Source organism: Oryctolagus cuniculus, chromosome 9 (genome assembly GCF_964237555.1).
Source record: "Oryctolagus cuniculus chromosome 9, mOryCun1.1, whole genome shotgun sequence".
Taxonomy (NCBI): domain Eukaryota; kingdom Metazoa; phylum Chordata; class Mammalia; order Lagomorpha; family Leporidae; genus Oryctolagus; species Oryctolagus cuniculus.
Genome location: NC_091440.1, coordinates 110,428,507 through 110,439,513, shown reverse-complemented (window position 1 = coordinate 110,439,513; position 11,007 = coordinate 110,428,507). Strand labels below are relative to the sequence as shown.

Below are 11,007 nucleotides of genomic sequence, written 5' to 3'. Positions count from 1 at the left end.
TTCCTGCCATCTACTTGAGTTCTTGGTTCCAAGCTTTGGCCTGGTCCAACCTGGCCATCGCAGGCATTTTGGCGCGCTCTCTCTCTCTCTCTCTCTCTCTCTCCCTATTTCTCTGCCAAAGAATGGAAGGAAGGAAGAGAGGAAGGAAAGAAGAACAGGTGTCTGAGAACAAGTGCATAAAAACAGATCAGAGGGGCTAGAAGAACAGGTGTCTGAGAACAAGTGCATAAAAACAGATCAGAGGGGCTAGAGTGGTGGTGTAGCAGGTTAAGGCCCCGCCTGCATCCCATATGGGCACCTATTTGTGTCCTGGCTGCTCTACTTCCTATCTAGCTTCCTGTTAATGGCCTGGGAGAGCAGTGGAGGGTGATCCAGGTCCTTGGGCCCCTGCACCCTTATGGGAGACCCAGAAGAAGATCCTGGCTCCTGGCTCCAGCTTGGTCCAGCCCTGGACATTGCAGCCATTTGGGGAGTGAACCAGCAGATGGAAGATCTCTCTCTGTATCTCTTCTCTCTCTCTCTCTGTAACTCTGATTTTCAAATAAATAAGAATAAAAAATAAAATTAATAAATAAAAAATAAAATTAAAAATCTTAAAAAAAAAAACAGATCAGAATGTTTACTGTGGACTATCTTTTTAATGGAGCAGTCTGTAGTTCTAGAGAATCTTTGAAATGCAAAACCAAATGAATCTCCTTTACTGTGAAACAAAACCATTCAAATGATTACCAACCCAAGAAAACAGAGAAACACTTAAATAGTTAATAAAAACACATTTGTATTGTGAAGCCCTGACATTTTTATGAAGTACACTTATAATCTAAATACTTCTCTCCCTTCTTCCCTTGACAACATACCATTTCAATCTGTTTACTCATAGAATGAAGACATTAAGGAAAAGGTTTACTGACATTCCCATAAAAGAAATAAGTAAGAATTTGTCTCCATGACCAACACAACTGAACTTGACCAAATCCTGGCAGAGGCTCCAATTTTCATAAGAGAAACACAAGGAAGGGTGTGTCTTTTTATTACCAAATTCTTGTTAACACAGCTAAGTGGTTAATTACTCAAATGCATTTATTGAGTTCTCCTTATGGGCAAAGTGTTGTTCTCAAGTAGACAATCTTCTGTAGAAATAAAGTGGGCTACTGTAATTATACATTTCAAAAAATTATAAATTATAACATCAGGAGTTCAGGACTTCAGTATACTCAAATACCCTAATGACAGGAAAAGCTCCCCCCTGCTCCTGTTTCTGGAAGTGGCCAGTTTATTTATAGGGAACAGATCAGGTATCAGAAAAATATAATCCAAATTTAACCATTCATAAAAGATGGAGTTAGGGAATGATTGTACCTTTATGATATAATACAAACAACAACACAGTATATTCTGAGTCTAAAATGCTAACATCTATGCAAGCCAATCAAGAAAATGACACAGCTCAATACAAACCAATATCAACTTCAAAATAAACCAACTTACAGACTAATTACAGTTTATGGGAAAAATAAAAATATAAAACACCAATCCTTCCCCCTGGTGCTGAAATGATAGCTCCTTAGACACATGGTCTCAGTGCGAGGCAATGGGGTCGGCTGGGTAAATGCATGGCACACAGTAATCAAACAACACAACCAAGTTGACTGTGTGTGGTCCAATGACTTTTCAACATATTTTTCAACATTGCAGTTGTAGGAATGGAAATCGAAGAACTAAATATCTTCTTACACATAGCTGACAAGTTTCTTACTGCCCCAAAGTGAAAGCATGGCACATCCCCACCTCAACACAAGCTATTTTGTCCATCATAAGTAAGATGTGATTTCATAGGACATCAGGTTCCCAAGGTCTAAATGCTTCTTTCATATGTTCTCATTTTTTTTCCCTGAACTAAATAGGCTCCCTTTCCAGGTCAAGCGCTATCTTCTGGCAAAGTACCTTCAGGATAAACACGTGTTATCATGTATCTATACCACACTTCCAGACTCCAATGACAAACTTAACACTCAACTCCTGCTCTTTCTTTTCACAATTCCCTGTGATTTGCTTTAAACCATCATTTAAAACTAGAAAGAAAAAAAAAAAAAACCACAATTCCCTCTGAAGAAGAGACTTCTTCAAAGAGCACAATGCTGTTTCCAGCTCTTGCCCTGCCCTCCAAAGTCAAACTCAACCTCATGGAAGTGACATTCTCTTGGAAAGAGTAGTCTCCCTTTCAGAACTTGCTAATACTTTTCTAAATGTAGTGATTAAATAAAATTAAAAGCAAATAATAATTAAATAACAAACTTAAAATAAATTTAAAAAAATATGTGGTCTGGTGACTTTCAGAGAAAGTAATAGCGATAGGTCAGTTTCCAACAAATTCACATTCCTTTCTGTACCAGTTTCCACAATGAGTGGGCAACACTGCCCCCTAAAGGATTTCTGGTGTACATGTCCCTCAGCTCCTAAAACCGTCCCAGATGCACTACCTAGTGCCACCACACATTCTTTTGTTTCTGGGACGCAGTCTGCTCTGGACCACCTGCTAAAGACCTGAAGACATGGTGTTTCCAGAAAGGCCATGAGACCTCCGGAAGAGGATCAGAAATCAGCGTTTGTTACAGTGGTTTCAAAACCTTAGCCTGCAGAATCGCCCGGAGGGCTTCTATTACCTCAGGTTGCTGGGCCCCATATCCAGAGATTCTAATTTGTCTATCAGGGTTGAGTCCAGGAATTTGCCTTTCTAACGAGATGTCAGGCGATGCTCATTTGCCAGTCCAAGGACTGGTGAGCCAGGCACTGAACTCAATCCTCACAACTGGCTGAGAGGTTGTATGCACTGTTTTACAGGACAGGAAGCCAGTCTGGGTGAGATCAGGTGGCCCAGGCCATGCCATTGTTCACAAAGCCTGTAATAAACCCACAGCGTCTGACTCACAGCCCACCACTCTCTTCCCTGAACTCCATGGCAGGGACTGAAGGGGTCAGTCACCTCCCCGCTTTCTGGCCTCAGCTTCTTCATACAACAGGCAGGACTTCATGACTGCTCAGCTGGCCTCCCCTCTCGAAGCATCTGCAGGTCTGGCTTGAAGCCAACCAGGAAAAGTCAGCTCCATTCCCAGGCTACTGGAGGGAGGAGCGGGGCAAGCCAGTTCCAGGTCCCTCTCTGGGTCCTGAATCTTCCTATGAAGCTTAATGAGGCGCAGGTTTGCTCTGGGTTCTGAAATTCCTTGTTACCACAAACTCTGGAAGAGCGGCTTAAAAACAGGTGTCTCCTCTTAGGGGCACTTTGAGGACATCAAAGCCTAGTGGAATTTGGAGGGGACGGGGGGGGGGGGGTATCCTCTCCAGTCTCAGCTCAAACCACCAGAGCAGGGGCAGGCATATGGTGCAGGGGCCTCATCCCATGTCAGAGTGCCTGGATTCCAGGCCCAGCTCTGCTTCCAATGCCGCATCCTGCCGATGCACACCCTAGGAGGCAGCAGGTGATGTTCTAAGAACTTGAGCCCCTGCCACCAATGTGGGAAATCCAGATTGATTTCTGGGCTACTTGCTTCTGTCTGACCTAGCCCTGGCTGTAGCAGGCATCTGGAGAGTGAACCGGTAGACAGAAGATCGCTATCTGTCTCTCTGCCTTTCAAATAAATAAAAAATAAAGAAATAAAAATTTAAAAATAAAAGCCACCATGGTAGTGAGCCCTTGCCTCCTCCGTCCCACCCCAAATGACTTTGAAACAGGAGTGTCTCCCACTGTGGAAGACAGAAAAGGGGAAAAGGTTTCAGTTCACATTGTCCCTCAGGAACACGCAAAAGTCCGCAGCCCCCAAACCCAGACAGGAAGTCACACGTGAGGGTAAAGGGCCTTGGAGACCCTCCCGCTTGGCACAGTTTTCCTCAGTCTTTGCACTCAGCTCAGGGTTTTCCTGCGGGAGTTACAGATTTGGAGCATCCCATGGGGATGGCGTCTGGCCTCGGTCATGGGCGGGAAAGGATGTTCTCAGAAAAACAGCCCCGCGGGCGGGTCAGCTGAGATCTTGAGGTCGTGGCCGAGGCTGGACTTGGTGCAGAGCCGGACCCGGGCCTCCAGCTGCTCGCTGAGTTCGTCCAGGGCCCCCGTGCAGGACTCCAGGCTCTCGGCCAGTTTCTGAATCTTGGCCTTCAGCACGGCCTGGCTCACCCTGGTGGCCCCCTCTGCCCGCCTGGGGACGAGGAAGCCGCGTGAGCCGAAGAAGACGATGAAGTAGACGGAGTTGTACAGGGCCATGGAGGCGTTCCTGCCGCTCTGCAGCAGCTGGCGGTCCCCGCGCCCGTGGCAGCTGCAGAAGAACTCGAGGCAGCTCAGGAGCTCCCGCATCTGGTCCTGGCACGTGGCCGCGATCTCCTGCACCTTCCGTAGCTCCCGGGAGTTGCAGAAGATCAGGGAGAGGTCGGACGTGATGGTGACGGCCCCTCCGGCCGTGGCTACCCCCAACCCCACGGCGGACGCCAGCAGCGAGGCCCCTAGCGTGACCGGGCTGAGGGAGAGCCCCACGACGGCGGCCACAGCGCCCGCCGCGCTCAGCGAGCTGCCCGCCAGGTTGGCCGCCAGGGAGCGCCGGCGGAGGCGCTTGAGGCGCCGCGCCACCTCGCGCAGGCGCAGTAGCTCGCCGTGCAGCCGGCCGCGCCGGTCCAGCAGCAGCCCCTGGAAGCGCCGCAGCGCGTCGGCGTCCCGCCGCTCCCAGGCCGCCGGGCCTTGCATGGCTTGCGCGGACTCGGAGGCGCGGTCAGCCAGGGGCCTCGCCGCCGTCCTCAAGCTGGGGGTCGTCGAAGTTCCGCGGAGCCGCTACTGCCACCTTGCGGGAAGCGGGTCAAGTCCGCGGGAGCCGGCGCTGGGATCTGAGCGGGAATCACGGGTCCTCTGTTCCTCAGGTCCGCATCTGCGAATAGGAATAATGCTCTTTGAGCGTCTTCCCCGGGGAACCCTGGTGATGGACTGCGTCCACTATCTGTTAAGCAAGAGCTGGGCTTGGCGTGATGGGAGAGGGCATTAGATGGCTACGCCAATCCTGAAGCCGTAGCTCTGTTTGAAAGAGCCTCACAAGTGGTGGATTGCACGGCTTGCGAAGCTCTTTCGTTATAGTTTTGGGCAAGGGAGATTTGGAACACAATTTCTCTCTCTCTTCCTCCCTCCCCCCTCCTCCCTGTTCCACCTCTCCCCCTTTCTCTGTCATAGGTGAAAAAAGTCATATTGTCCATAAGAAGCCAAGCCTGGTGCTCACATGAAGCAATTCTTGGCTAAATATTCATCCAGCCTAAGGTGTGGTTGGGGTCACTGATTCCAGCTGGGGCACATCTGGTCTTCAGATAGCTCAATATTTGGCAAAAGTTTAATTAAAACTATTAAATTAATACCATTGTGGCTCTCTTTGTTTTGAAAGTGGCTGACAGCAAAATTAAGTGGCCAACATGTGTTTGCTCTACCAGTCACTGAGAGCCGCCTGGTACCTTGATGGATTGAAACCAATGGGAGGAAATGGAGAAAATGGTATGTCCTAGGGTAAAAAGCCCATCTTTTCTGCTCGCCAGGGGTTCTTGCCTTGGTATCCACTGTCCTCCTCTTTCTTAGGAATTTCTAGTGGCAGATAAGTCATAGACATAGAGCATTTCAAAACCATGAGATATCAGGGCAGAATTCATTCTCACCTGGGTGATGAGGAAGTTGAAACAGAGACACACTCTAGAGACAGCTGACTCTTCACAGAGCCTAGAAGCCAGGTCTCCTGACACACAGCTGCTGATCTCACGTGCCCATTTCCATATTCCAACCCACCAGAGATAAGTTTCCAGGGAAAAATCATCCCCGATACCTAATGGACCTGAATACAACCCAGCATCACAAGGCCTATGGCTACTTTTCAGACGGTCTCCCCCTGGGCTCCCCACTTACCATCCACTTCGGGCTGCCTCTGGGAAGGAGAAGTTCCAGGCTGTTTCTGGATGGGTGAGCTTTATAGTTCCCGAGAACCAATAGCAGCCCTGGGAAAGCCTTGTCTCATCCTGAGAATTCACTGTTTCCTGTGCTGGCCCCTGCTGCCTTCATCCAGAAGGAAGTGACACAGTGGAAAATGACCTGCTAGCACAGCACATCCCGCAGTTAGGAAGTGGACATTGTGTGTTCGCTTTCCCCCACACGCAGGAAGAGAACCACAGGCTCTTCCCCGACTTGAAACACGTGTTGTCATTCTCCCAGGGGGGATACCCTGCCTTTCCTCTCCTGAGAATAGCTAATGACGCCATCTGGGAGGCCTTCGAACACACCCCAGGCTGACCGATTATAGTGTTTCTTGGAAGGTCACCGTTACAAAACCGTTTTGAAAAAGCAAAGGGTGGGGGTGTCCAGCCCTCTTCTAGCTGATGTAGCCACTCAGACTCCACGCCTGTGTTTGAAAAAGCATTGCAAGTCTGTGAGTGGTGGAAACACACGCGGCCCCATGCAGCTTTAAGAATGCAAGGCCGCGCCCCACGGGATGTGCTGCGTGCTGGGCTGGGCGTCTCCATCTGTGGAGAAGAGATTGGAGGTCTCAGGGCACACGGCAGGCCGAGTGGGTCGGAAACGCCAGCAGGGTCAGGCTGCACCAGGAGCTAATTATACACTTTAAACGGCAGCAGGGACATTGCGTCCCTGGTTTTCATCTGATGCAGCGGTTGTAGCCAGTGTGATAGTGTGATAAATGGGTTCCATCTACAGATTAGTGAAGCACGGGCTGAAGGACAAGTATCTGCATAAATCAGGACTTGCCTCAGCCCCCAATATGTGGAAGAAAGTTGTCAGTGGGGCGTTCTCAGGAGTTGGAGTCCAGCTTGGGAACTCAGTCCTGCCACAGGGCCCCAGATACGTCACCCTTCTAACATTCTCACCTTCAGATAAGGAAGACCAAATTGGTATATAACTTAAATGGTATTCTCTGGTTCATTTGGAAATCTTGTTTTTATTTATTTATTTATTTATTTAAACTGAAAGTATTTTCCTTTTTTTTTAAGATTTATCTATTTTACTTGGAAGTCAGAGTAACACAGAGAGAGGAAAGGCAGAGAGAGAGAGAAGTCTTCCATCCACTGGTTTACTCCCCAACTGGCTGCAATAGCTGGAGCTGCGCTGATCCAAAGCCAGGATCCAGGAGCCTCCTCTGGGTCTCCCACACAGGTGCAGGGGCCCAAGGGCTTGGGCCATCCTCCATCACTTTCCCAGGCCACAGCAGAGAGCTGGATTGGAAGTGGAGCAGCTGGGACCCAAACTGGCACCCATATGAGATGCTGGCACTGCAGGTGGCAGCTTCACCCGCTGCACTACAGCGCTGGCCCCTATTTATTTTTTATTTATTTGATAGGCAGAGAGACAGAGACAGACAGACAGCAATCTCCCATCTACTGGTTTCCTCTCTAAATATCCACAGCAGGAAAGGCTGGTTCAGACTGAAACCAGGAGCCAGGAATTCAATCTAGATCTCCCAAGTGGGTGTCAGGGACCCAAGTATGTGAGCCGTTACCACTACCCCCAAGGGTGCACATTAACACAAAAGCTGGAATTGGAAGTGGAGCCTGGACTTGAACGCAGACACTGATATGTGATACGGGCATTTTCACTGCTACTCCAGACACCCACCCCTATTTGGAAAGCCTTAGCAGCCATTTGATTCTAGAGCATGATTAAATCCCCATTTCATAGAAATACTTTGTATTTAGCAACAAAACCATAGACCTTTTGAACATGATGGCTCTGAATTCGATTCATCTTCAAATACTCTGTTTACAGCTCCTTGAAAGGGAAATATCACTTCAATCAAGATGCCTCTGGTATGTACCTACACTTTTGCAGTAAGATGTGGAAGAATATTTTCCTCTGCCCCCGCAAACCTGAGAGATGTGCCAGAAGCAATGGCACGGTGGGGGTGGGGAGGCAGGGTGGATAAGGAGGGAGCAAACCCTCTTTTTTTTTTTTTCTTAAAGATTTATTTATTTGAAAGGCAGAGTTAGAGACAGGAGAGAGAGAGGGATGTGCCATCTGCTGGTTCACTCCCCGACATGACCCCAATAGCCAGGGCTGGGCCAGGCCAGAACCCAGGAAGCAGGAACTCCATCTGGGTCTCCCACATGGATGGCAGTGGCCCAAGTACTTGGACCATGTTCTGCTGCTTTCCCGGGTGCATTAGCAGGGAGCTGGTTTGCAAGTGGAGCAGCCAGGACTCAAACTGGCATCCAAATGGGGTGCCAGCCACAATGCCAGCCCCTCCCTCCCTTTTTTGAAAGAGCCCTGACTCTATAGTTCTGTTCTGCTCCCCAGATTCCCTGGACATTGTCTTTATTTTGTGGCTGAGGAATTTTCCTGGGATCTTCTTTAGAGCGTCAGGAATGACAGGACACAAGGAAGATGGAGAAATTGAAGGTGTAGGAGAGTAGACCACAGTGTACTGCGATCAGCCCCTATCCTGCACTGTTTCTCACTTCGCTCAGCACCAGTTTTTCCCATATTTCCTTTATCATGGAAGAAGGGAGAAACCCAGTCATCTGACAGTTTGGGATAGTTGCAGTTTTTCTGGCTGCAGAAGCTTGACCTTGACATTATTTACAAGAACTGAGACCAGAGCATTGTTGACTCGACACTTGTCTACTTTCATACAGCAAAGCATGGTAAGAAATTTGAGAAACAATTGAAGGTATTTTGATCATAAATTCTATGTGAGAATTGTTTCCCCTCCAAAAATTTGTGGACTGGGGGCAGGCATTTGGCCTGGCAGCTAAGTGGCAGGTTAGGGCACCCGCTTCTCACATCAGAGTGCCTGGGTTCCTTTTTTTTTTTTTTTTTACAGGCAGAGTGGACAGTGAAAGAGAGAGACAGAGAGAACGGTCTTCCTTTACCGTTGGTTCACCCTCCAATGGCTGCTGTGGCCAGCGCACCGCGCTTATCCGAAGCCAGGAGCCAGGTGCTTCTGGTCTCCCATGCGGGTGCAGGGCCCAAGCACTTGGGCCATCCTCCACTGCACTCCCGGGCCACAGCAGAGAGCTGGCCTGGAAGAGGGGCAACTGGGACAGAATCCGGCACCCCGACCGGGACTAGAACCCGGTGTGCTGGCGTCACAGGCAGAGGATTAGCCTATTGAGCCATGGCGCTGGCCCAGAGTGCCTGGGTTCTATACCCAGTTCCAGTTCTTGATTCACCGTGCCTGCTAAGGTGCACCCTGGGAGTCCATGGTGGTGCATCAAGTAGTTGAGTTCCTGACACCCATGTGAAAGACCTGGGTTGAGTTCCTGGCTTCATGCTTCAGCTCCCACCCCAACCATTGTGGACATTTGGAGAGTGAAGCAGCAGAAAAGAGATTCTCTCTCTCTTTTCCCCTCCCCCTCTCTTTCTCTCTCCCCCTCTCCCTCCTCCTCCTCCTCCCTCTCTCTTCTTTCCCTTGTAACACATCACTCCAGGGTGACCTCACTGCAGAGAGTGGTTGACCCTCATTATAGCCAGCTTGATTCCAAGACCTAGAGCCGTAAGGGCATTCAGTGCAGGAAGCAAGAGGTCAAGAGCTTTGTAAGCATGGGAATCTCCCCAGCCCTGCAGAGTCTAATTCCGGACGTCTGGAGCAGGGCCTGGGAAAATGCAGGTGAGTCTGACTTGCAGCTGCTGTTGGGAACCTCTGTTTTAGAAACTTCTGATACTCTGACCACTTGTACATGGCAGCAGAAACCATAAGGTTGGTGGACAGTAGTTTGCCAGGTGTTTATCCTGTATAATTATTAATAGCCTGTTAGTATTAGGCACCTATTTAAAACTATCGCTTTTTTAAAAAAGTTAATTTGAAAAGAAAACATGGCGGGGGGCAGACAAAGTACTTTCATTTACTAGTTCACTCCTCAGATGCCTGAAACAGCTATGACTGGGCAAGGCCAAAACCAGGAGTTGGGAACTCAACCCAGATCTCCCATGCAGGTGGCAGGAACCCAAATACTTGAGTTATCTCCTGCTGCCTCCCAGGGTATACATTAACAGGAAGCTGGAATCAGGAGCAAGGTTGGGCCTTGAACCCAGGCACTCCAGTATGGGATGTGGGTGGGTGTCTTAAACAGCATCTTTTTTTTTTTTTTTGAAGATTTATTTTATTTATTTGAAAGACAGAGTTACAGAGAAAGGTAGAAACAGAGAGAGAGTTCTTCCATCCGCTGGTTTATTCCCCAGATGGCCGCAACAGCCAGAGCTGTGCCAATCCGAAGCCAGGAGCTTCCCCCGGGTCTCCCACGCAGGTGCAGGGGTCCAAGGACTTGGGCCATCTTCTACTGCTTTCCCAGGCCATAGCAAAGAGCTGGATCAGAAGAGGAGCAGCCAGGACTAGAACTGGCGCCCATATGGGATGCCGGCGCTTCAGGCCAGGGCTTTAACCTGCTGCACCACAGCGCCAGCCCCCTAAACAGCATCTTAATCAATGCATCAAATACGTGCCCCAAAACTATTGCATTTTAAAGAGACTGATAATTATTCTCAGAATCCCCCTGATGCCCAGGCCACCTCCAGGCTGTTGGTGAATTTAAAAAATGAAGAAATTCTAAAACAGAATATAAAATTATGTTTAATTTATAATGTAACCACAGGATTTAATGATATTAATTCATAGTGCACTGCAGTAGTGAGATAGCACAAGTTTCAAATTATACAACAATCACTTTTCCCTTTTACTCCTCATGCATGTATCTCAGTGACTGTTTACAGAACCTCTTTTGGAGACATCAAAAGTATGAAATTGAAACAATCTGTGAATGTGAAGTTTAGGCCACAGGTCTTCCAGACTTCTCCTTGTAATCTGTTCTAATATGGATATTCACTCACATGAAGAAAAGTGAATTACACAACAGATACTCACTTGAGGATTTTTGGCCGTGATTTTTGTGAATTTCATGAGAATGTAAGCACTCTAGGTATAAACTCTCAAAGTTGCTTGCTGAATTTAACTCATGAAAAGTATTCAGTTCACTAGGAGAAATGTCATTGTTTTA

General features: G+C 48.4%; 1 protein-coding gene across 6 annotated transcripts in view; it reads right to left on the bottom strand.

The window, feature by feature from the left end:
* Positions 1-758: 758 nt before the first annotated feature.
* APOLD1 (apolipoprotein L domain containing 1) overlaps positions 759-11,007 on the bottom strand; it is a 65,867-nt gene continuing 55,618 nt past the window's right edge. For 4 of the 6 annotated variants that reach the window (XM_051850267.2, XM_051850268.2, XM_070049400.1 and 1 more), the window contains one exon: positions 759-4,907. In XM_051850267.2, the coding sequence (XP_051706227.2) occupies positions 3,989-4,729 (741 nt within the window). In that variant the 5' untranslated portion in view covers positions 4,730-4,907 and the 3' untranslated portion in view covers positions 759-3,988. Of the gene's footprint in view, positions 4,908-5,673; positions 9,355-11,007 lie in introns of those variants that run through there. The other 2 variants (XM_002712661.5, XM_070049401.1) reach the window with 2 other exon arrangements.